At 40.4% G+C, this 26,421-nt stretch overlaps 1 protein-coding gene across 12 annotated transcripts in view; it reads left to right on the top strand.

The window, feature by feature from the left end:
- SH3KBP1 (SH3 domain containing kinase binding protein 1) overlaps nucleotides 1-26,421 on the top strand; it is a 358,209-nt gene that overhangs the window by 206,305 nt on the left and 125,483 nt on the right. For 2 of the 12 annotated variants that reach the window (XM_030807598.1, XM_030807597.1), the window contains exon 1: nucleotides 12,530-12,669. The exons of the other annotated variants lie outside the window; for them this stretch is intronic. In XM_030807598.1, coding sequence (XP_030663458.1) covers nucleotides 12,658-12,669 — 12 coding nt within the window. In that variant the 5' untranslated portion in view covers nucleotides 12,530-12,657. Of the gene's footprint in view, nucleotides 1-12,529; nucleotides 12,670-26,421 lie in introns of those variants that run through there. 12 annotated transcript variants of the gene reach the window in all.

Here is a 26,421-nt window from a genome sequence, read left to right as displayed (position 1 = left end):
AGAAAAACCCCTCATTCCTGGACCCACCTAAGTGCATGACCCTGACACTTTTCAGACGCTGGCCAATCTCTCTCCTCTCCTTGTACATTTCTCTAGTGCTTTGTGCTTGGGTGTGCTGACTGTGGTTCTGCACTAGAGTGAAGGAATTGTGCACCTTTTCTCTAAGAGTTAGTTGGAGATAATTTCAGACTGTTGAAAGGAAGTCTCCCGCAGGTGTGAATGATGGAGATGGCCTGTGCTGTGACTCCCTGGGTTGTTCCCTTCAGGAAGCTGGCTGTTTCCTTCTGCCTCTGGTTCTGGGCTAGTGAGAGGCAGGCAGCATGTTGCTGCTGAGTACGCGGTTACCACAGCAACATACCCAGAGCCCTCGCGCTTGTGGCTGCTGATGACGTCTACTGTGGTATACTTCTAAGCATTGTAGCCTTGCTTAGGAGTTGATAAATACCATGGAATTTTCCAAATTATAATAAGCTACACTCTACACTCGTGCTGTGCTTAAGGAATGTTTGTTAATTCGATTTAGTGCTGAAATTTTTGCTTTGATGTTTGTGCCAGCAGATTTGGGGGATGGGGTATTGGCAACCTCTCTAATTCAGGTTTATGGGTGGCTTTTAAGTGTTGTTTTTTTTTTTTTTGTGGGATAACATTTTAAAGGTTGCATCATCTTCTGCAGCTGTAGGACATCCACCCCTCCACCCACCCTCAGCAACCTTGCCCAGTGTCATCATGCATTAGAAACAGAATCTGAAAAGGAAACTTTTCAAACACTGAATCCCTCTGGAGATGAGTCAGGCAGAAAGGGCAGATACCTAGAAATTAAAAACCATTTCATTTAAACTTTTTTTTTCAATGTTGAAGTTTCTTTGAGCCAGCATTGTTCCTTTCAGCAATCAATACATGATATTTTTCAAGATCTGAAAACTAGTGTCCCAGCTCTTGAGCTCACTTCTGTTTCATATGGTCACATTCAGATTCCTGTAAACATTTACAAAAGAGCAAGCCCCCATCTTGGAAAGGAACAATGGATGCAGTTTTTCTTCCTTTATTCAAGTGGTTGAAGTGAAAATGACCATTGACTCAGTCAGCAAACAGTTCATTCCTTTTGTTTGTTTTATGATTCCTGGCCTTTATCTTCTTCGTGTAGGAGGACTGTGTGTGTGTGTGTGTGTGTGTGTGTGTGTGTGTGTGTGTGTGTATGACTCTTATTATTGCTATTAATACTAGTTTTAGGTGTCAATAATAAATTGAGTTACTGTTGACAGCAATGTCAGTGTCAAATATAATACTTGAAAGTTTTTATCTCAGCACATTTCTTTCCTAAACCTCAGAGCTGTATGTCCAACTGGCTGCTTACTTCAATATCTCCACTTGAAGATCTTAAATTCATATCCGTTTGCCTAAACCTGAACTCATCGTCCCCCTGCAACTGCTCTACCCACAGCTTTCCCCATCTCAGTTGAAGGCAGCGCCATCTCCCACTCCTATTGCTCAGGACAGAAACCCTCAGGTTGTCCCTGGCTCTTTCTCTCAGCTCTGCCTCCTAAATATGTCCATCATCCACCTAGGTCTCATTACTTCCACTGCTCCTTAATAGGGATTTCTGCCTGTCCCCATCCCCCTAGAGTTTAGTCTTAAGAGCGAAGCCAGGGAGAACCTTTGAAAACCCAAGTCACATCATGCTACTCATCTGCTCACACCCCTGCCAAGGCTTTCCTGAGAAAAAAAGTGGGACCCGACCCTCGTTACTGCTGGGACTTCCTCCCCCACTGCTCTCCCTTCACTGTCTTCGTTCTGGGTCCTTGCTCTTCCTCAGACATGCCACGCACACTCCTACAGGGGGCATTTGCTGCAATGGTCTCCTCGGCCTGGGCCACTCTGCATCTACCTGCTCACTCGGCTGCCTCCCTTTCCTCCCTGCCATCTTAGCAGAAACCTCACCCCTTCCCCCTTCCTGGTACTAAATATTTTGTTCTCTGTGGCACATATCATCTTCTAACAGATTTATTTTTGTTATATATATCACTTATTTTGTTGACTAATCTATTCTATGTGCTTAGAACAGTGCATGGCACATTGTAGGTGCTCAATAAATATTGTTGAATGAATAATATTAAAATACATATTAATGCTGCACTTTAGAGATTATAGACATCTCTAGAATGAGAGTATTGGGTGAGATAATATAGCACTTGTGTAGTTGAAAATATATCAATTGTATAGTTCACTGCACCTCTGTGAAGCAGATAGTTGATTTATTGCATTGATATTGGTGCCATGAAGTGTTAACTTCATCAGACATGTATATGTGTGTGCGCAGGTGTGTTGAACATCCCTAATCCAAAATCCAAAATGCTACAAAATCGAAACTTATTGAGCACCAATATGATTCTCAAAGTAAATGTTCATCGGAGCATTTTGGATTTCGGATTTTTGGATTAGGGATGCTCAACCTGGATGTATTCTGCTGATATTCCAAAATGCAAAAAGAAAGAAAAATCTGAAATGCAAAACACTTCTGGTCCCAAGCATTTCAGATAGGGATATTTGACGTTTGTGTGTGTGTACGCATTCGTGTATGCATCTTGATTCCTGATTTGTCTGCAGAATGAAACTATGTATTGGAAGCTCCCTAAACCCATTACTCATGTGGAGCCTCTGGGGAAAACATAAAATTCCCAGCCTGCTTTCTGGGTGTGGACAATTTTTACAACATCTAAGAGGATTTGAAACTATCTCCACCCCATGTTGTTGGCGCCACGGATAGTTGCATAGATTTATGGATCCCTCATGTTATTGTACAACCTGGCACAAGAGCCAATAAGTGTGATTCTGTTTTATTAGCATACAACCTGGTTTTCATTACTTTGAGATGGTTTTGTGTCTAGGATTTATGTCTAAGGAAGAAAGCTTCCTTTGAGAATTGAGCTTGCTGTTTTGATTTTTAGAAGCGTAAATTGGATCGTGCGTGATAGCATTCAGTAGGTGAGGCTCAAGTAGGTCTCCTGCTCAGGCTGGGACAGTTGGCCTTCTGAAATGTCTGGCTTGATAACTTGGGTGAGAGAAAAAGGGAATCTGACAATTATTAACAGCTATGAGCATCACGTTATACTTTTCGTTCAGGTTTGTGAAGTTTTTTTTTTTTTTTTTTTTTTGAAACAGAGTCTTGCTCTGTTGCCTAGGCTGGAGTGCAGTGGCACAATCTTGGCTCATGGCAACCTCTGCCTCCCAGGTTCAAGTGATTCTCATGCCTCAGTCTCCTAAGTAGCTGGGATTACAGGTGCCCACCACCACACCCAGCTTAATTCTTTTTTTGTATTTTTAGTAGAGACGGGGTTTCACCACATTGACCAGGCTGGTCTTGAACTCCTGACCTCAAGTGATCCGCCCACCTTGGCCTGCCAAAGTGCTGGGATTACAGGTTTGAGCCACCATACCTGGCCAAGTTTGTGAAGTATTAAGATCCACTTTTCTGAGTCAGTAGATAATCTTGTGCTTATCTTATATTTTCATCTATATTACCCTACCCAGAGTTAATGATTAGATTATACACCAGGAGAGATATTGCATAACATCCCTCCACCAACTGTGAATAGATAAATAGTTCATGTAGGTATTCTTGCTTCTCTTATCAGGCTATAAGGAAGGATTCCATTTATGAATCTTTTAAATACCACCAAGTGGATATGTCTCCGAATGATTTGTTGAATGTACCATTTAACTGAAATATTTACAGCTGAGATGATTTAATGTCTGGGACTTGCTTCCTATAGTCCAGAAGATGAAAGAGTGGGGCATAGAGGAGACATTGATCATGAGTTGGTATTTGTTGAAACTGGATGGTGTATACATGGGGGTTCATCACACTCTATTTTTGTGTATGTTGGAAATTTCCCTTGATAAGAGATTAAAGGGGTGGGGGGGAAAGAACCTTGGAGAAACATGTGCCATTTAAACCAAGCTCAGATGTAAGTATGTGCTGTATCAAAATAATGGAAAATGCTATATGGCTATAGATGAACCAAGTTACACCTTAGAAAATTATAGGGCCATAGTACCTTCATCCTAGCTGATTGACCTCGATAAAGTTGGCCTCAGCTGGGCCATCTGTAAAATGGGAATACTTTTTTTACCTATCCTACCTCACAGGACTTAAAAAATATATACCTGAAAATACTTTCTGAATATGACTCATTTCAACTAGCATGTATTGAGTGCTCACTAAATATGCTCAGTACTGAGGATACAGTCATGAGGGAGACCAGGTCACTGCCCTCAGGGAGCTACAGAAAAGTAAATAAACAATAATAATAGAGTATAGGAAATGCCATAATCAGGCTGAGAACACAGTGTTGTGCTGTAGGAGCCCTCAGGCATGGCAGGAAGTGGTGAGTTGTTAGGGAGGCTGGAAGTTGTGTGTCCGTTCATGTGTGTGTGTACCAGCTTCCTACAGGAAATGATGTTTAGGCTGAAAACCATGGGTCCAGTAGGCATAGAGTTATTAAAGTAGGGAGAGCAACATCTATAAATGCCCTGAAGAGGGAAAGAGATAGCACAGATGATGTATAGAGGCTCCAGCACGAAGTGGGGAAAGAAGCAGGGCCCAGATCACGAAGAGTCTTGTGAGACTTGTTAGGGAGTTGGACTTGATCTTGAGAGCAATGGGAAACTATCAAAAAGTGTTTTAAGCAAGAGAGTGACATGATCAGATAGGTGGTTTAGAGAAAGTATTCCAACTGCAGTGTGGGGAGTGGATTACAAAAGACAGGGTGAGTAAAATTCAGAAGAGAGGTAACAGAAACATACTGGCTTTCCTGATAAATAGCCCCCCACTCCAAATCTAGGTTCTAAACCAGTTAATTAGATGAGTGAGTGAATGGATAATCAAAATATTTTGCTGATTTTTTTTTCATTATAGATGTCCAGTTGACCCAGCACTGTTTATTGAAAAGATTATCCTTTCTACACTGCACAGCCCTATCACCTTAGTCATAACCTAAGTGGCTATATATAAGTGGGCCTATTTCTGGACTCTGTTCTTTTGGTCTTTTTTTCCTTGTGCCCATTCTATGCTGCCTAGATATTTATTCCTCTTCAAGATTACCTAAGCTATTCTTAGCCCTTTGCATTTTAATTTAAATTTTAGAATCGGTTTGTCAATCCCCCATCATCATCATCATCAAAAAAAAAAAAACAAAAAAACCCCTCCTGGAATTTTGATTGAGATTGCATTGAATCTATAGACACTTTTGATGACAATTGGTACCTTTCTAATTCATGAACATAGTATATCCCTCTATTTGTATAGACCATATTTTATTTTGTGAAATGTTCTCAAGCTGAACACTTATGATTTGTGATCTCTCTGTGCATACGTTTTATTGCAATGTCATTACTGATGAAGGCAAAGTTGGAAGATATAGATTAGTGTGAGAGACAAATGGGCCTGCCAGCTGATTCCCAGAATTAGACAGATTTGCCCACACAATCTCAGCAACATTGGACTAACTCAGGCCAGTGTGAGATAGAAGGACCTGCCCCTTGAGGAGCAGCAGAGAAGGCTGACTTCCAAGAGGAGGAAAGAGAAGAGCTAAGCCGAGCATGCCCAGTATATTTTTCTTAAATTCACCTATCAGATAAGTAATTTCACTCTCCCAGGGAAGGATACATAAAGGGGAAGAGAATGGCAGGAGTGTCTAATTGTGTCCAGAGAGCGTCCATTTGAATTTCTTTACATAGAAGGGGACATCAAGGTAAGGGATGTTTTAACAGCTTGAACTATTGTCATGGAGAGAAATGGATGGTTTGGGGAAATATTTTGAAGATAGAATCAAGTTTGATCCGTATGTGGGGGATAAAGAAGAGGGAGGACTTGAAGATTGTGCCTTGGGCAACTGGCTTAAGCAGCTGAGTACTATTTTCTGATTAGAAAACAGTGGAGAAAGAAGATATGTGGGGAGGAGGGACATGGGTTAGACTAGCTGGATTTGGAAGTTCTTGTGGGACTGTATCAAGTAGAGACATCCAGCAGGCAGATGGATACATAAGTCTGGTGATTGAGAGAGAACTGTAAATGTAGGTTTCAGAGTCTTCAGCCTAGAGATTGGGTTGGAAGACTCTGAGCAAGAAGGCAAGCCCAGACAGGATTGTATTCTCATGAATACGGCTGGTACCTCTGTCTCCCACCTGTGGACCTGAGAGGGAATTTCTTCATCAGGCTATTTTCCTGTGACCCCAGTCTGGCCCTACTCTCTTTTTCTAAACTCCTTCCCTTTTTATGAGTCACTTAGATGATCACTTCTGACCAACCACTTAGGGAAAGGAGTGTCAGGTATTACACATGGATAGGTAAGTTACAGATACTCGAGTGAGTCTCAGGACCTAACCTGACATGGCTTTATATAGAATAATGCTGGCTTTTTGGTGCCAGCTCATTCCATGTCCTAGCTCTTTAGGCACTACCAGTCTTGGCCCACTTAATTATTGGAAAAAGCAGTCTTTTTTGCCTTGCTGGAAAAGAGATTTCTAAACTTAATGGTTTGCCAGGTTGGTTGTTTACTGGATTCCCTACGGAGAAATCTTTGAAGAAGCTTTTTTCCCATGGTCTTCCTGTCTTAGCCGATTTCCATTAGTGACTTCTGACATCTCTCTCTTGAATTCTGTCTACACTTTCTACAAGACGTTGTGTTTGTAACAGTCTCTTTTTCAACTCTTGTCATCTTGAATCTCATTTATAGAATTATAGTCACCCAAATTAATGCCTTTATGGTATCCACATTGTAGCTTTTACTTGTGACAGATAATTAGAATTAAAATTGTGTATAAATGAGAACCACTAATCAAGTTTTTAATTAGCCAAATTACAGTAAGAGAATTTAAGTATTTTCATACATATCACAGGTAGTCTTTTTTTTGTATTTAATTTTCGTGGGTACATAATAGGTGTATTTATGGGGCACATGAGATGTTTCGATACAGGCATGCACTGTGAAATAAGCACATCATGGAGAATGGGGTATCCATCCCCTCAAGCATTTATCCGTTGAGTTATAAACAATAAAATTATACTCTTTAAGTTATTTTAAAATGTACAATTAAGTTATTATTGACTATAGTAATCCTGTTGTGCTACCAAACAGTAGGTCTTATTCATTCTTTCTATTTTTTATGTACCCATTAACCATCCCCACCTCCTACCCAGCCCCCACCCAGGTAGTCTTTTTATCCATTCTAGTAAAAATTTATTAAGCTGCATAATCATATAAAATTAAAACATGTCAATAAAGTGATGATCTTAGCTCCTTAAAAATGAGAGATCTATGTCCTAATCCTTTGAAGACTAGAAATAAGCTCTAGAGACCTCCAGAAGCTAATGAGATATACTCTATGACTAATTAAACACAAGGGTCAAAACCTTGTTGTGATTATCTGAGACCTAGAGTATTGGCTGTCCCTCATTTTGGTTGAAAAATAAGATTGTGTCTCTTGAGTTGTTGGAAAACCTGTGGTTTTTAATGAGCAGATGGTGTTAAGATGCCCACTGGTTGCCTGGGTTGAATGAAGTGTTAGGGATTTTCAGACTTTGGCTTCTCTCTCCTCAGAGTGTCTCTGTTTTGTTTCCTGATCTGGAAAAAGTAAGGAAGGAGGAGGGGAGTTGGTAGGGAAAGGGAAACAGAAACAGTGAACCAGTATTACAGGATTATTCTTTGTCGTGTTGGGTGCTGCTTTCTGTTTTATATATGTTCGACGTGAACTTTCTGAAACACTCAGCCTAGCGTATTTTCTAAGAAATATTTAGTTGCAGCCAGATTGTCACCAAGAATCATATTCCCAGAAGGTTTTCAAATTGTGTTTTTAAGAGTATAGTGGTTGGCCGGGTGTGGTGGCTCACGCCTATAATCCCGGCAATTTGGAAGGCCAAGGCAGGTGGGTCATGAGTTCAGGAAATGGAGACCATCCTGGCTAACACGATGAAACCCAGTCTCTACTAAAAATACAAAAAATTAGCCAGGCATGGTGGCATGCACCTGTAGTCCCAGCTACTCAGGAGGCTGAGGCAGGAGAATTGCTTGAACCCGGGAGGTGGAGGTTGCAATGAGCCAAGATTGCGCCACTGTACTCCAGCCTGGGCGACAGAGCGAGACTCCGGAAAAAAAAATAATAAAAAGAGTATAGTGGCTATTAAACATGGAGGACAGATAGCCCAGGTTCAGACTTCAACTCTGCCTCTTCCTGGGACAAGTTACTTAACCACTCAGTGCTTTTGATTCCTCATCTGTAAAATTAGAGTAACAAGAGAATCTACCCCAGAAGGTTGTTGTGAGGATTAAGTAACATGCAATGGTTAGAGACGTGCCTGGCACATAGTAATCACTTGATTAACGTTAGTTATTATTATTGTTGTCCTTATTGTTATTAGAGTAGAAAGAGTACCTATAAATGACAGTACATTTTCCAGGGTTATTTCTATTTATTTATTTATTTATTTATTTTTGAGGCAGGGTCTTGCTCTGTCACCCAGGCTGGAGTGCAGTGGCGTGATCTTGGCTCACTGCAACCTCTGCCTCCCAGGTTCAAGCAATTCTCCTGCCTCAGCCTCCCAAGTAGCTGGTATTATAGGTGTGGGCCACCATGCCCAGCTAATTTTTGTATTTTTAGTAGAGACGGGGTTTCACCATGTTGGCTAGGTTGGTCTTGAACTCCTGACCTCCGGTGATCCACCTCCCTCAGCCTTCCAAAGTGCTGAGATTACAGGCATGAGCCACCGTGCCTGGCCTCTTTAATTTTTTATTATGGCAAATTTCAAATTCCAAGAAGTACAATTGAATTTTGCTATATCTGTGTTAGCTGTTTGTTTCATATCACCAAGTCTTAAATGTCAGCCGCTAGAAAGTAAGTGCCATAATTTGGGACCTTGTCTGTGTTAGTCACCATTTACAGTTTATGAAAATAGTTGTTAAATAATAGTTAGCCCTCAGTAAATATTTGTGGACTGGATGAATGAAGATATTGTTTTGTGCTAATCCAGTTCTGGTTGGGATCTGCTTGTGGTCTAGCTAAGATTCACTCTTCCATTTGTTCATTAATTCACTCATTCATTCATTCATTGAAGCTTTATTGAATGCCTTTTATGGATCAGCAGTGGTAGCTCTGGGATTTCTATGTAAATGAACAAAGGGGTGGCAATCCATTTGGAAAGGGATTGGCTAAATGGCATGTCTAGATATTGTATTTGCATAGTAAGTGCAGTTTTTTTTTTTTTTTTTACCTGACAGGTTATTTATTTGGGGTGGAGTAGGTCTGGTGTGGTTCATCGCAGTGGAGTTAACACCTCCTGCCCTAAGTCACACCTTGGATCAGCTGTCATATACAGGCTTCTCATTTAATGCTTTGGATTGTCCCTACCTTGGAGAGAAGGGGGTATGTATATAAGTCATTGTAATGTAAGGGGAAAGACTAGCAGAGGCATGTCCAAAGCATCAATGAGAATAGAAAGGAAGAAACTACTAACTTCCCTCCAGGTCAAGAAGGAAGGGATGGGATATCCTTGGTCTCTTTTTAAGGAAAGTAGTATTTGAGCAACGTGTTAAAAGATGTTGGGAATTCGTGGTACTAGCAGTGTGTGTGTGGACAAGGAGAGAGCATGAGTATGTTGAAGGAAGAGGTGGGTTGGGCTGGGGTGCAGGGGCCGTGGTGGTGGTAGTGGAGGAAGTGGGCAGCTGAAAGGGAGGCGGTGCCTCTTCCTGCAGGGCTCTGCCAGTCCACTCACAAGCTGCCCTTCTCCTGGGTGGGTGGGCAAGTTGGTGAAGGAGTTCAGTTGGGCAGCAGCGTGATCAGATTTATAATTTAGAGAGATAACTGGGGAGGTGCCGAGGAATGTGGACTGGAGATGGGAGAGGAAGTAGCTGGGAGACTTGCCAGCCCCGGGGCTCTGTGGTTGATGACTAATTGGCCAGGCACCAGGAACTTCTAGTAGCTCTTGGAAAGGGGCAGATGGGCCCACCTCATGCACACTCTTTAAGCTGGATCGCCGTTGCCTGGGTTGGCAGCAACACTGACAAAAGAGCCAAGTTTCCTTTCAAAGAAAATTCTTTTGTGTATTTTGGGAATGAAAAAGCCAGGAGTCAGCATTCTACTATCTTCATTTAATAGGCTAAGAAGATAGAGACAATTTTTAAATTTTAAGTTGAGAGGGCCTTGTTAAATAGATTTACATAGATATACACATGGTCATAAACATGTATAACTATAAATCACAGATATGTGTTTATTTATATATACCTTTACATTCAGCAGGTTTATCTCTCTAATTAGTTTTTTAATCAACTTTTAATTTTAGAGTAGTTTTAGATTTATGGAAAAGTTGTGAAGATAATAGAGTTCCCACATACCTCACACCTAGCTTCCTCTTTTGTTAACATCTTGCATTAACATGGTACATTTCATATTATCTTTTTTTTTTTTTTTTTTTTGTGAGACAGAGTCTTGCTCTGTTGCCCAGGCTGGAGTGCAGTGGTGCCATCTCGGCTCACTGCAACCTCCGCCCCCCACCCCTACCCGATTCAAGCAATTCTCCTGCCTCAGCCTCCTGAGTAGCTGGGATTTACAGGCACCTGCCACCACACCTGGCTAATTTTTGTATTTTTAGTAGAGACGGGGTTTCGCCATGTTGGCTGGGCTGGTCTTGAACTCCTGACCTCAAGTAATCCACCCACCTTGGCCTCCCAAAGTGCTAGGATTACAGGCGTGAGCCACTGCGCCCGGCCCATATTATCATTACTGACTAACATCCATGCTTTATTCAGATGTCCTTAGTTTTTATCCAGTGTCCTTTTTCTGTTCCAGGATCCCATCCAGAATACCACATTTAGTTTTCTCATCTTGTTAGGCTTTAACAGTTTCCCAGACTTTATTTTTGATGACCATGGCAATTTTCAGTTTTGTAGAATGTCCTTAAATAAGCATTTGTCTGAAGTTATTCTCATGAGTAGATTGGAGTTGTGGGTTTTTGGGAGGAAGGCCACAGAGGTGAAGTGCTCTCATTACATCATATTAATTCCATACTTATCGCTATGGATGTTAACCTTAGTCACCTTGGCTGACGTAGGTGTTAGGTTTCTCCACTAGAAAGTTCTGGTTTTTTCCCTCTTTACATACTTGACTCTTTGGAAAAAGGGTACTCTGTGCCCCTCCCACTTAAAGAGTGGGGAGTTTCACTCTACCTCCTTGAGGGAGGAATATCTAAAGAAATGATTTGGAATCCTTCTACACAGGAGATTTGTTTATTCTCCTCCATCCTAGTTGGGTTTTGATAAGGTAATTTTTTATCTGTTCTCTGAATTCCAAATTCTAATTCTGTAGCACTTGTATTATATTTGTCATTTACAACCTAGTGACATCACCTACATTTGTGTGTGTGTGTGTGTGTGTGTGTGTGTGTGTGTGTGTGTGATAAGTAAACAGATTTATGTCTTATTTACCCAAGGAGATTGTAAATTTCTTGAGGACTGGAACAGCATCTTATTTAAAGCCCCTTACAGAGTTAGATACAGTGCAGGCAGTTAATAAATAGTAAGCAAATGGTTTTTAAATTACTTTAATTAAAAATTTGAATATTAACCGTAGTTAACTGAAACAGGTCATCAAAGTCTAGGTGTATGAGAAATGTGGTAAGATAAGGATACCGTTTACTTGGCATCCTGATTTGTGAAATTGTCCTGAACTTGTAATTGTGGCTAATATGATATTTACTGTGTGCCAAGCACTTTTATAAGTACTTTACATATATCATTTAATTTTCCAGACAGCCCTATAGGTTGGTGCCATTATCCCCATTTTATAGATAAGGAAACTGAGATGAGCAAAGGTTGAGTAAGTTGTTCAGGATCACAAAGCCAGGAAGTAGCTTAACGGGGATTTTGATCTCAAACACTCCGGCTCCAGAGTTTTGAACACTTAACCACTGCGCTCTAGATTCATTGAAGTGGTGATTAAAATGGTATCTCTTTTGGGGGAAAGAACAAAATTGTGATTTAAATATTTCATTCCAACCTGTTAGGATACTCCTGATGACATGGCAGCAATCTTGCTGTATTTTTCCTAGGGGAAGTATTTCCATAAAGCCACGGCTGTTTTTCCTTCTTCAGTTTGTGTGTGTGTGTGTTTATGAGTAATTTTTGTGTAGTGCAACTAATTGTATTTAAAATACAGGCATGTTCATGACTGATATGTCATATACAGACTGTATTCTAGATATCCCTCACTCTCTAGCCATATGATCTGTTGAAAGATAGTGAGCTTTTTATTTCTTCTCTGGCATTTTTAAACAGAAGTGATCACTAGGTCTTGCCAAGTAAACACTCCCTCAGTGTGTTCCTTGTCGAATGGTCACACCTGGGGGCCCCAGGAGGGAGCCCAGATTGCAGCAGCAACATAGGCGAGGGAGGAGGACTTCTCTCGAAGCCACCCAAGCCATGAATCGGCCCTGGCTTCCTGAACCATAAACAAATGCGAGCTTTGTTCTCCCCATTCCTCATTTGGTCCCAAGTATGACTCAGGGTTAGGCTGGGTCCTCAGGCTCCGTGCTGTTGGAAGGAAGTGGGAGGATTCCAGGGGAGTTCTGGGACCTTTTCAAACTGAAGAGAGGAGGCTGGCTGCATCATGGGAGAAGAGGTATTTCTTTTTTTTTTTTTTTCTTTTTGCTTTTAGAGTTGTAATAAATCCACTTAACCTGTATCTTACCTGTATATAATATTTTGTAGCAAGACTGGGTAATAGGTTTGCATTAGTGGGTTGAAACAATGTGTGTGCCAGCTAGGATCCCACAGAGGGGAGCTATGGATAAGCTGAGGAGGAACCTATCCAGTATACGGATTATTTGCTAAAGCTGAATGTTACTCTGGAGCTATTTAGCTATTTTAATCCCTCCCACTTTGGTCAATTTGGCCATTAATTTTTACAGATGTTTCCAATCTCTCTGTGTGTTGGGTTTTCATGTGCTCATATTGCAGAGAGAAATTTAGATGGGCAGTTTGCACAAGCGGTAACTGTTACACCATGTCACAGAGATGTTTAGCAATTACAGATGTTTGTGCAGTAAACAAATCCAGCTTGCTTTTCAGGTTAGCTTAGGAGAGAAGGGTATGTCCATGCAGAGCAAGCCAGCTGTGGGGCGTTTCACTCTTGAGGGGCACCGACATTTGGAGTTTTCTTTGTGAGTGGAGCAGCTGTGAGTAGTGACTTCTGGGTGCTATTGAACTGCTTTTTTATGATGGGGTAAAGATATTTAGCTAGTTTTGTAGTGCTGGGCATTTATAGATATGTACTCATGTATAGAGAAAAATTAAGACACTAAATTATTTTGATTTTCTAAAAGTTTGCTAGAAATAAGTGGTCTTGTTTTTCTCTGTGAGTCGTTCATATTTGTCTACCTAAATGCAGAAGTCTGTCATTTTCCAAACACAAAATTCCCTAAATAAACCAAAGGATAAGTAAGGCTTACAATGTGTCATATGTCTTCCATATCCCTGTCTCTCATTGAAAAAAAAATTTAAGGGGGGAATTGATGAGGTCTATAAAATATGTCCCTTTATGTCTTTTTCTGTTGGCTTTAACTTATACTATTTTCAAAATTACAAAAAAAAAAAATTGCATGGCGAAAAGGAAACACATTGTTTTAACATATCATTTTAAGAGTAGGGGAACTTCTTGAAAGGTTTTTAAATGGCATCTGTTGCTTGCCTAGAAAGGAGGACAGAGGCAGATATATGAGGAGAGTGCCGTTAGGGGTTGGCTAGGATAAAAATAATATTCATCGGCAATGGCTTGAGTGGATTTTCCTAGGGAAAGATATGTACTTATGTTTGCTGATCTTATGCTGGATGTCTTTGTTCTGAGTTCTGATGAGTAGAAATCTGAATGAGGTATTTATATGCAAAATTAAGATGGTGAATCTTCTTCCTTGGGGAAATGAGTGAAAGCATGATTGATTGTAAGGTGTGAAAAACATGGGAAAGTCTCAGCAGCTAGGGCCTGGAGATGGGAGAGGAATGGTAGCCCCTGGGGGGCCTGACAGGTTTTGCCTTGGCCCTGTGATGTCTGAGCTACTTGTTGCACTGGTGAGTGCTCCCTGAACCCTTTGCTTGTTTGTTTCTCAAAATGGAAGTAGCTCTGTTACTTCTCTCATTACAAGAGCTCTTTGTAATAATAATAATAATTAAAGTTGAAGAATACAAAGAAATAAATAGAAATCATCCTCAGCCGAGTGCAGTGGCTCATGCTTGTAATCCCAGCACTTTGGGAGGCTGAAGCAGTTGGATCACTTGAGGTCAGGAGTTTGAGACTAGCCTTGGCAACGTGGCAAAACCCCATCTCTATGAAAAATACAAAAATCAGCTGGGTGTGGTGGCATGCATACCTGTAGTCCCAGCTACTCGGGAGGTTGAGGTGGGAGGATCGCCTGAGCCCGGGAGGTTGAGGCTGCAGTGAGCTGAGATCGTGTCACTGCTCTCCAGCCTGGGCGACAGAGTGAGACCCTGTCTCAAAAAAAAAAAAAAAAAAAAAAAAAAAAAATTACCCTCAATTCTATCATTCAGGAACAACCATAGTTAACATTTTATATGTATCCTTCCAGACTTTTTTTTTTTTTTTTTTTTTTTGAGACACAGTCTCACCCTGTTGCCCAGGCTGGCTGGAGTGCAGTGGCATAATCTTGGCTCACTACAACCTCCGCCTCCCAGATTCAAGCGATTCTCCTGCCTCAGCCTCCTGAGTAGCTGGGACTACAGGCGCCCACCACCACGCCTGGCGAATTTTTGTATTTTTAGTAGGGATGGTGTTTCACCCTGTTGGCCAGGCTGGTCTCGAACTCCTGACCTCAGATGATCCACCCATCTTGGCCTCCCAAAGTGCTGGGATTGCAGGCATGAACCACTGCACCTGACCTCTTCCAGACTTTTTTTTTGAGCCTGAATATGCACGCAGTAAACACGTCACTCTTCATTAAATAATGAAGTCATATCAAATGTTGCCTCTTTTTAAAAACTTTCTATGAGACCCCTTTTTCTTCAGGTAGCCTCATGATTTCCCTCGATTCTCCTGCCTCAGCCTCCTGAGTAGCTGGGACTACAGGCACCCACACCACGCCTGTTGAATTTTTGTATTTTTAGTAGGGACGGGGTTTCACCATGTTGGCCAGGCTGGTCTCGAACTCCTGACCTCAGTTGATCCACCCGCCTTGGCCTCCCAAAGTGCTAGGATTACAGGCATGAGCCACCGCACCCAGCCTCTTCCAGACTTTTTTTTGAGCCTGAATATGCATGCAGTACACACATCACTCTTCATTAAATGGTGAAGTTATATCAAATGTTGCCTGTTTTTAAAAACTTAATGTACTATGGGACCCCTTTTTCTGTCAGATAGCCTCATGACATCCCTAGGGTCTCTGTCCATTGTAGAGATGCAGCACCATTTGTTGAAGCAATCTCCCAAGGATGACTATTTAAGTTGCTCCCACATTTTTAACATTACAAACAACATTCTTGTAAATCCATTGTTGTTTCTTCCCTGATTATTTCCTTAGGCTGAATTTTTAAAAGAGGAATTTCTAGGTTAAAGGTTGACTTAATTCCGGCTAGTTTTGTTTTTAATGACAATAATTCAAGTATATGGTAAAAAAAAAAATCCCAACAGAACAAAAGTAAGACTTTCTGAATCCTATACACTTAACTTTACTTCCTGGTGGAAATCACCATAAAAGTTATATGCACTCTTTTAGATATGTAGAATTGGCTTTTTATTGTTGTAAAATATATATAACATTATAAATTTTACTACGTTTGCCATTTTATGCTTTGTTTTGTTTTTTGAGACAGAGTCTCACTCTGTCACCCAGGCTGGAGTGCAGTGGTGTGATCACAGCTCACTGCAGTCTTGACCTCCTGGGCTCAAGTGATCCTCCTGCCTCAGCCTCCCGAGTAGCTGGGAGTAAAGACATGAGCCACCATGCCTAGCTGACTTTTTTTATTCCTTTCGTAGAGATGGGGTCTTACTATGTTGCCCCCAGACTGGTTTTGAACTCCTAGCCTCAAAGGATTCTCTCACCTCAGCCTCCCAAAGTGATGGGATTACAGGCATGAGCCACTGTGCCTAGCCACCTTAACCATTTTTAAGTGTGTTGTCCAGTGATATTAAGTACATTCATATATTTGTGCAACCATCATCACTATCCATCTCCAGAACTTTTTCATCTTGCAAAAATGAAAGTCCATACCCATTAAACAATAACCTCCCATGCCTCCTACCCCTGATCCCTGGCAGCTACCTTTCTACTTTCTGTCTCTATGAATTTGACTAGGTACTTCACATATGTGGAATCGTGGGATATTTGTCCTTTTATGACTGACTTATTTCACTTAGCATGATGTCTTCAAAGTTCCTTCATGTTGTGGCACATGTCAGAATTTCTTTCGTTTTTAAGGCTGAGTATTATTTCATTCTATGGATGTAATGCATTTTGTTTATCCATTCATCTGTTGATGGACATTTGGGTTTTTTCTATCTTTTGGCTATTGTGAATAATGCTACAATGTACATTGGCATACCAATACTTGTTTGAGTCCTTGCTTTCAATTTTTTAGATGTATTTCCAGAAGTAGAATTGCTGGATCATATGGGAACTCCAATTTAAATTTTTTGGGGAACTGCCCTACTGTCTTCTACAGTGGCTGCATTGTTTTACATTCCCATCAGCAATGCATGAAAGTTCCAATTTCTCCACGTCCTCACTTGTTATTTTCTGTTTTTTTTTCTTCTTGTAGCCATCCTAATGGGTGTGAAGTGGTATCTCATTGCAATTAGAGTTGGTGTTCATGTTGCTTGTCACTAAGGGGGAAGGAAATTATTATTCTCATCTTGAAATGATGAGTTGGGAAACAGTCTTAGAATCACCATTAACTAGCTGATCAGTCATGTAATCTGAAGAGACTACAAATCGCTTAAAGGAAGAACACAGCCCCACTGTTCCCATAGCCCCAAAGAAAAAAATGAGTGGAGTGCCCAGGTAGTTACTTGGTTTCAGAGGTTTGATGGTGACCAAGACTGCTGCTTTTCATGTTGCCCCATCCACTTACCTGAATCTATACTCAAAGGTTTATTGGAGAGTAGATTTAAAACAGTTCTCTTGAAAAAAGATGAATTTATCTTTTGTGCAACTGTTATTAATAATTCTAAGCGATGGTATCTGATTGATCTTACGTAGTGGATAAAGCTAGTTTTGTGATTGATTTTTTTTTCCTCTTCACCTTCTACTCTGGAATTCCTTAGGGGTAGAAAATGAAAGTCCTTTTTTTTTTTTACAAATTATTTGCTGAATCGCTGAATCGTTTATTTAATGATTCAGTTGGTAGCCTTTAGTGGAATGTACTAAAGTCTAAGTATTTAATTGTGACCCTCTTTTATTCTTTACTTGTATTAATAATTGTTTTCATAATATTTATATCCTGAAGTATGCAGATGCATTTAGTTCCTGAAATCCAAGGTGTTAAAAATTTGAGTGGCCATTAAAACTATCATGTCTTTGTACGTAGCTGTCTTTTTCTCTCTGATATTCTCACTAGTTGTAAAATGATCTTCTAGCCAACTGGATTTCAGTGGGATGGAATGAGTTTAATGCTATATAAAAACTGGCAACTTTAAAAGAAGCTATCCAGCTTACTTTGACTGCATGGTGGTGTGTCTTTTCTTACATTTAAAGAACTTAGATCACAGAGATCAGTCAGTCAGCAGCCTGTTTTGTACTTCTTTGTGGCATTGGAGGCCATTTAAAAGCTACAGGATGGCAGCCTTATTCCCAGCTCAGGCTCTTAATGATGGAGGCTAGATCCCAAATAAATGTATAGCCACAAATGCTCTAGAAACAAATGGAAGCATCACAATAAGCTATACTTACACCTCTAATAGATATTTTTCTCTCTCTCTAAACCCGGGCTATAAAATGAGCAATTCACAAAATAAAAGTATGCTGGAATTGCCTCTAAAACACACTTCTTTATCAAAAGGCCATCCTCAAGCCATTTTACGAATGCCCTGTGACTCAGAAGTGTCACCTCAATTAAAGTTATCCTTGAACTCTTAGGAATCAAATAGGCATGATTTGGTAAAGTGAAGGCAGAAAGTTGAGGTCTGTATCACTCAGAAGTTGTATTTCTGTTTTGTCATTTAAAATGAGGAAGGTAGAAATGATAAAGATGGATGTACTGCCTCATTTTCTTTTTCTTCTTTTACTTGCTAAGAATTTTCACCCACCAGTGACTTTAATATGTTTTGCTCCATTTGTTTTGGTAACATCTGCTCAGTCTGTTCTTTTTATTTTGAATTCTTAGTTGGGTTCTCATTTTCTCTCTCTATTAGAAGCAGCTTTTCTGGAACTTCTTGGGTACTTTTTCTAGATTATTCACAAAGTCGATAACAAGAGGAGTAATGATGTAAAAAGTGTCAATATTTTTAGATCCTAGAGTCGTCCAAAATTGTCCTTTTGATGCAGTGCTTAGCATTGTCTAGTTCTACATTGGAAGAACAAGATGCCTTGTATATTTTACGTGTCTAATCATATATTCATTTTGCCTCAAACCCCATTACTCCCTTTACATTCAGGCATTGTTAGAAGCAGAGAAAGTAGACGTACAATACTGTTGTTTTTTCAGTTCAGAAGAGGCTAAAACATTATGAAGCTGGTAACTCTATGCCCACACATGGAAATAATCTGCCTCAGCAATACCTGTCACAATATCAATTTGCAATAGAGGTGAGCAGAATGTAATTCATGGACAACCTTGCTGTACTTTCCAGTGAAGGGTTATAGGATCTCTGACATTTTGGTATAATTTTTGTATGCAGTGCCCAAAATTTCAAACAACTCTAGGTTTCTATGACCTTTAGTCATAGGTCATTTGGTAGGAGAGGAGAAAAGTGGTCTGGATAAGAGATGAAAAGGGGTCTTGAGAAAATTAATGAGAGGCTGAAAGAGATACAGCTGGGTCAGGGAGTGATCACTAAGTTTCCAAGTAATAAAATTCGTTCTATGGGGCCATAGAGCAGCAGTGTGTTTGTGTGTAGCCCAACCCTGACTTTTCCATATCAGTTGAAGACTGGGAGTTGATCATCTTGGCATGAAATTGATGGCTAGAAAGAAGTAGGGGTATCCTAGGGGGTGATGATATAAGGCAGTGAAGATGATTAAGAAATTAGAAATCAGGAGTGGTAGAGAAACAGTGGTCATTGCAGTAGAGAGAGACGAGTAAACAGAGTCCATGAGGAAATATATTATGTAGGTTCTGACAGTTGACTGTTCTCTGGTCTCTCTGGTGACTGAGAAAGAGGCGTCCCATTGATTGATTGAGAGCGGGTCTTGCTTTGTTGCCCAGGTTAGAGAGCAGTGACATGATCATGGCTCATTGCAGCGTCCTCGACCTCCCAGGCTTAAGCCATCTTCTGCCTCAGCCTCCTGTATAGCTGGGACTACAGGTGTGTGTGCACCACCATGCCCAGCTAATTTTTAAATTTTTTGTGGAGATGAGTTTTTGCCACATTGTCCAGGCTGGTCTTGAAGTCCTGGCGTCAAGTGGTCCTCTTGCCTTGGCTTCCCAAAATGCTAGGATTACAGGTGTGAGCCACTGTGCCCAGCAGGGAGCCCCATTTAACTTGAAGCATGGTGATCAGATTGGAAATAATAGAGAAGTAGCCAATAATGAGAGTCGATAAACTCTTCATTGTCCTATGGGGGTGAGTATGTGGAAATCTTTTCCTGAAAGTCCCTATAAATTTGGGTCGATAACCAACCGAAACCTACATGTCTGAACTAGATAAAATGTAATATCTCAGGAGTAGGGAATGTGTTGTCAATTCCAACAGTACCATTCCTGGTCTTTATCTTCCTTTGTCACCATGTTCCGTGAATCTGTATTGTGTTTTCTCTGTGTGGAGCCTATAGCAGGTCTTTGTGGAAGGCACAAAGAAGAATTGCTGCTCTCCGGAACTTATAAGCGGAGAACATTGAAATGAACATTCTCCATTGTAATAGAAAAGGACAAGGAATTTCTCAAGACCAGAAAAATGTATCAATTGGGATATTTTACTGTGCACATTGTCTTCCCTACTCTTCCTAAAACAAACCCAAAATATCCCTCTTAAAAAATAACAACCACAAGAAGCACCATTTAAGAAGCACATAATTAAAATAGGTGATTTCATGTTTTGTTTTGTTTTGTTTTTTTAAATGAGGGTTTTCTTTTGCATTTTGTGTGGCTTGGTGCCTTTGTGTGTGTTACAGAGAAAGCAGAAAATAATGGGGAAATATTTTAGTACAGGAAGATGAGAACATGCAAAATGAATAATGAAAGACTTACCATTTATTCAGATAATGAGGATTTAATTTGCCTAAAACTCAGGCATCTTAAAAGAACTTGCAACCTTAAGACTCCTGTTCCTCCCAAGACTTGCTATTAAACTGAAGTTAAAATGAATGGAAGAATGAATGAATGTGAATGACAGCCAAGTATAGACTTTATTGACCTTTTGCTTCACCAGACCAGAATTTACAAAAAGTTTCATCTTAACTACATTTACTGAATCTGTCCCCACCTCAAACTTGAATCCCATTTTAGAAAAAAAAAAAAAAAGTCATTCCTGGTTTTTGAAGTCAGCAAAATCAAAGTATGTTCATGTTAAGTGGAGATGCTTGTCAAATAGCTGAGAAATGAAAGTATCTGTGAAATCTGTATAATTTTAAAATTATGATATACTTAAGTAAATAGTTCTAAGAGTAACAGAGAAAAAAAATGGAACCTCAAAATTTGGGGAGCCTGGTTTTCATCACACTTGTTTTTTCTCCCATTTGAGAAACTGTAATTACTTTGATTTGTGTTTCAAAAGAATTTTTACTCATGAAGAACTAGAGAACCGCTAGAAAACTGAACAATTAAGTTATGGATCCTCTGCAAATAGATCACAGCCTTTAAATCAATACTTCTTCAAATACTGGGAAATGAGGAATCTATAAGCATTATCCTTGAGCGTATATGAAAAACGTTACAAAGTGAAGTTAACTCTTTTTTTCAGTCCCTTACAGATATATGAATAAGGAATTCATGGGTTTAATTAGAAGAGCAGGAAATATGTTTGTGAGGTTGAAAACATTTGATACAATGTCTCAATACTTTATTTGGAACAGCATGAATTGGAAATTACGTCATCTACTTAGTCACTGAAGATGTTAACTGTGAAAAACTATAAGTAAAGGGTGATGATAAATGGCAGGGAATATTCTATATGGGTGGTGTCTCTCGAATTACCGTCATGACTCATTTTACATCTGATGTTCTTAACATCCTTACTAATAACTTGGAAAAGGAAATATAATGACACACAAACAAAAGCTGCATGTGATTTCTAGTTGGGAGATGTTGCAAACCAAATCAGACCTTATGGAAAGACATCAATAATGTGGAGGGGTAGAATATCATCTTTCGCTACCTCAGTGCATGCTATTTTCTTAGAACTTTATTTTTTCTGGCTGGGCGCAGTGGCTCACATCTGTAATCCCAGCACTTTGGGAGGCCAAGGCAGGTCGATCACCTGAGGTCAGGAGTTCAAGACCAGCCTGGCCAACATGGTGAAATCCTGTCTCTACTAAAAATACAAAAATTAGCTGGGCGTGGTGGCACGCGCCTGTAATCCCAGCTACTCAGGAGGCTGAGGCAGGAGAATTGTTTGAACCCGGGAGGCGGAGGTTGCAGCGAGCCGAGATCGCGCCACTGCACTCCAGCCTGGGCAACAGAGCGAAAGAAACTCCATCTCAAAAAAAAAACAAAAACAAAAACAAAAACTTTATTTTTTCTGATTTTAAAAGTAATAACTAGTTTGTAGAAACATTTAAAGTAAAAAAAAAAAAAAGTAAAAAGCTAAAAAGAACCGATAATTTAATCACCCTGGGGCAATCACTGTTAACTTTTTAAAATATTTACTTTCAGTCCTTTTGCCATACATTTTTAACTGGTTGAGATCATACCACACACATAAGTTTTTCCACACACATAACTTTGTATCTTTTCCACTTAACATTATATGAAATTTCCCATGTCATTACAAACTTTTTGTAAACATCTCTTTGAAAGGCTGTGTGTGATGCTCGGTTTTAAGGCTCTAGATACATAGAGGACCAGATCTGGGAGAACTGGAATTTGGTGGTTGTGTGGATTCCCATCAATATTATGTATAAATCTACCATGTTATAGCTGAGAACGCAACATTTTCTTTACAACATAAACATAAAAATACCGTGGGAAAGCAGGTTGGGCTTGTGGGCTGCATTCTGCAAAGGCTTGTTGAATTAATGTCCTCCCTATAGGATCTGCACAGGATTCCAGTTCTCCCTTCCTTACTAATCTTGAAAGAAGCCTTTAAGAGAAGACTTTGGCAGGAGGCCTGGTCAATTCCAGGTAAAGGACTATGAATTCAGCTTTTCATGTCTAAGATTCTGGCAGCTATTTCCACTAGTGGCTTTAGAAATCTGTACTACATGAGTCGATGGTCTCATCTGGCCCCTGTTTCTTAATTGCATTGGGAGGAGTATCTGGCCTGGCAATTTAGGATTTCTTCATCCCTTATTGAATGGATGCCAAGCTTTGTAAAAGATGGCTTGGGGTAATTTTCTATGGTGGTGTGTTTGCTCCTGAGTATCAAAAGTTTCAATAAAAGGCTTTCTGTTCGCTGACAACAGCCCATTTTTCCCAGATACATGCCTTGTTGTTTTTCCATCATTGACAGTAGATAAGTTTGGATGCAGCCAGAAGCGGTTGGCATGGACCTGCACTTGAGGGGCTCCTGGGTTGGTCTTACAGCCACTCGCTGTAGGCACCACCTTAACTGATGCCTTCTTGACCTGAAAGCTCTTTGTCCCATTAGCTTTTTCCTCCTCGGCAATGACTTCTATGGTGATGGCTGTTGCTTTCCTTCTCTTTCCATTTTTCAGTTATCGCTTTCCTCCCAGCATGTCTGTGCTGTGTAATTCTCTTGTAAAAGTTGCTTCTTGCTCATAAGTCCCCAAGCGGAGGAATGGAGCAGTTAACCTGCTGTTTCAAAAAGTTGTAATTGAAACCATCGTTCTCTGTAACTAGAATTCATAAAGAAGCATTATGAAGATTGAGTTTTTAATTCAGTAAAATTCAATAACGGTAATAATAGCTAAGCACTTTACCTACCTAGAAAACCTGTGAGATGTATATTGTTATGTCTATTTCAGAAGTGAAAACTGAGGCACAGAGAGGTTAAGTAGCTTCCACAAGGTTGCATAACTGTAAGTCTTCTTAATACTAATTCAGTCTTACCACTAGGTGCTGAAAGTGGCACGGGTTTATTCATTCCATTGTTAGATCCCTAGTGCCTAGATAATTCATTGCACTCAGGCCTTTCTCCATAAATCTAAATATTTTGTGATAGATGTTGAGTTTCCTGTTGACTGAAGTAAATTAAAAATATTTAGCATCTCCTATGCAAGGCCCATGGGCAGATACAAAGATTACCAGAACCCAGTCCTCTTCCTCCAGCGTTTATAGTCCAGTTGATGCAACAGACACATAGAGAAGCAGCCATAAATATAAGACAGAGGACAGTGAATGCTGTTGTAGAGATTCAAAGTGAGTTCAGTAGGAACATGGGGGAGGTGACAGAGAATTCCAACAGTTGACATCTAGGATATTTTCATGAAAGGCATACAATATGGGTTTACCCCTCATTGTTGAATATGTCTTACTAAGTGGTAACTGGAGTGTCCTGAGCTTAATTTAATCTCTTGGGATCTCCATTCTTGAAGCACCTTCGAATCATCTTTCTAAATGTTTTGATATACATCTAGAAGACGTATCAAATGTGGACCTTGGCTGGGTGCAGCGGCTCATGCCTGTAATCTCAGCACTTTGGGAGGCTGAGGTGGGAAGGTCTCTTGTTTAAAGCCCAGGAGTTGGAGACCAGCGTGGGCAACATAGTGAGACCCTGTCTCTAGAAAAAAAATTAAAAATTAGCTGGGCATGTGGCCGGGCATGGTGGCTCATGCCTGTAATCCTAGCACTTTGGGAGACTGAGGCGGGCGGATCACCTGAGGTCAGGAGTTCGAGACCAGCCTGACCAACATGGTGAAACCCTGTCTCTACTAAAAATACAGAAATTAGCCAGGTGTGGTGGCAGGCATCTGTATTCCCAGCTACTCAGGAGGCTGTGACAGGAGAATCACCTGAACCCGGGAGGCAGAGGTTGCAGTGAGCTGAGATTGTGCCATTGTACTCCAACCTGGGCGATGAGAATGAAACTCCGTCTCAAAAAAAAAAAAAAATTAGCTGGTCATGATGGTGTGTATCTGTAGTCTCAGCTACTTGAGAGGCTCGCTTGAGCCCAGGAGGTCGAGGCTGCGGTGAGCTATGATGGCACCACTGCACTCCAGCCTGGGTGACAGAGCAAGACCCTGTCTCTTAAAAAAAAAAAAAAAGTGTACCTTACCTCTGGCTGTATTTAGGAAGCTCCTGTTTTGAATAAGTATGTGGCTTGAACTCATTATTTCTAATAAAAACAAAATGTAAAAATGATATCATTGGCCAGGCGTGGTGGCTCACGCCTGTAATCCCAGCACTTTAGGAGGCCGAGGCGGGTGGATCACGAGGTCAGGAGTTCGAGAGCAGCCTGACCAATATGGTGAAACCCCCATCTCTACTAAAAATACAAAAATTAGCCGGGCGTGGTGGTGGATGCCTGTAATTCCAGCTACTCGGGAGGCTGAGGTAGGGGAATCACTTGAACCCAGGAGGCAGAGGTTGCAGTGAGCTGAGATTGTGCCACTGCACTCCAGACCGGGTGACAATGCAAGACTCCATCTCAAAAAAAAAAAAAAAAAAGATATCATCGAGCCTTCTTAAGTAACTTGATGTGATATTCTCTGCCTTTTTTCTGTAAAATAGAGGAGCCCAGAAAATGGGGGAAAAAAAGGAATAAATGTTATTCTTTGGGAATCCGTGGAGCAGATGATGAAAGTAAAGAATGAGTCCTAAGATATTAAAGTCAGAGCTATTTAGTGTTAGCGAGATTTAGAGGTAGTCTTTATGGAAGCAGTAGGTTATCTTTCAGAGCCGTAGAAGGAGTGTTGCAGATAAGACCGAGGTGAATGAACACAGCAGGCATCCCTGAGATGGAAACCTTCTGGAAAAAGATGGGTTTGTTCTCTGACTCACCTCATTAGATACTGACTACACCCCTGATTATTTTGTGGTTGAATATTAAGTATCAGGATATCACAGCCTCATGAGCAACTTTTTTTTTCCTCCATTCTAATCGACATTCCTAGCCAGAGAGAGGCTTACAGGAAAAGAATATGTGGTAAAATATACATAACATAAGCAGCTTAGCCGTTTTTAAGTGTGTAGTTCAGTGGCATTAAGGACATTCACACTGCTATGCAACCATCACCACCATCCATCTCCAGAACTTTTTTTATCTTGCAAAATTGAAACTCTATACCCATTGAGCTACCCGCCCCCACCCCCAGCCCCTGGCAACCACCAGCCTACTTTCTGCCTCTAATTTTGACTACTCTAGGTACCTTATATAAGTGAAGTCATACAATATTTGTCTTTTTTGTAAGTGGCTTATTTTTACTTTAATGTCTTCTGGGTTCATCCATGTTGCAGCAAGTGTCAGAATTTCCTTTATTATTATTATTATTATTATTATTATTATTATTATTATTATTATAGATGGAGTCTCACTCTGTTGCCAGGCTGGAGTGCAGTGGTGTGATCTCGACTCACTGCAACCTCCGCCTCCCGGGTTCAAGCGATTCTCCTGCCTCAGCCTCCCATGTAGATGGGATTACAGGTGCATGCCACCATGCCCAGCTAAGTTTTGTATTTTTAATAGAGACGGGGTTTCACCATGTTGGCCAGGATGGTCTCGATCTCTTGACCTCATGATCCACCCACCTCGGCCTCCCAAAGTGCTGGGATTACAGGCATAATAAGCCTTTTAAGTAGCAGTTTTTTGGTTGAAAACAAAACAACAAAACACTGTTGCAAGCATTTGCCTCTTTTCTGATTGAAACTATTTTGTTTCCCTTCTCTACTCTGAAAGACAGAAAAGCTCTGGAAATTTCTGCTGGAGAAAGAAATTTCCCATTTTTGTCTTCAGCTCAAGACATTTTTGGAGACATTTGACTAAACTGTTTACTTTAAATTTGTCAGATTAGAAAGATGCTTTTTCATATGTGTCAGGAGTTTCTCACATGTCTATGTTTTTTAAAATGTTTTAGTTTTCAAATGGTAGATTGATTGGTGTTTTAACAGGAAGCTAACTGTTCAAAATGATTACAGGCTCATTATTTTTCCACTA

Source organism: Nomascus leucogenys, chromosome X (genome assembly GCF_006542625.1).
Source record: "Nomascus leucogenys isolate Asia chromosome X, Asia_NLE_v1, whole genome shotgun sequence".
In the NCBI taxonomy this organism is placed as follows: Eukaryota; Metazoa; Chordata; class Mammalia; order Primates; family Hylobatidae; genus Nomascus; species Nomascus leucogenys.
This window is presented reverse-complemented; position numbering and strand designations above follow the sequence as displayed.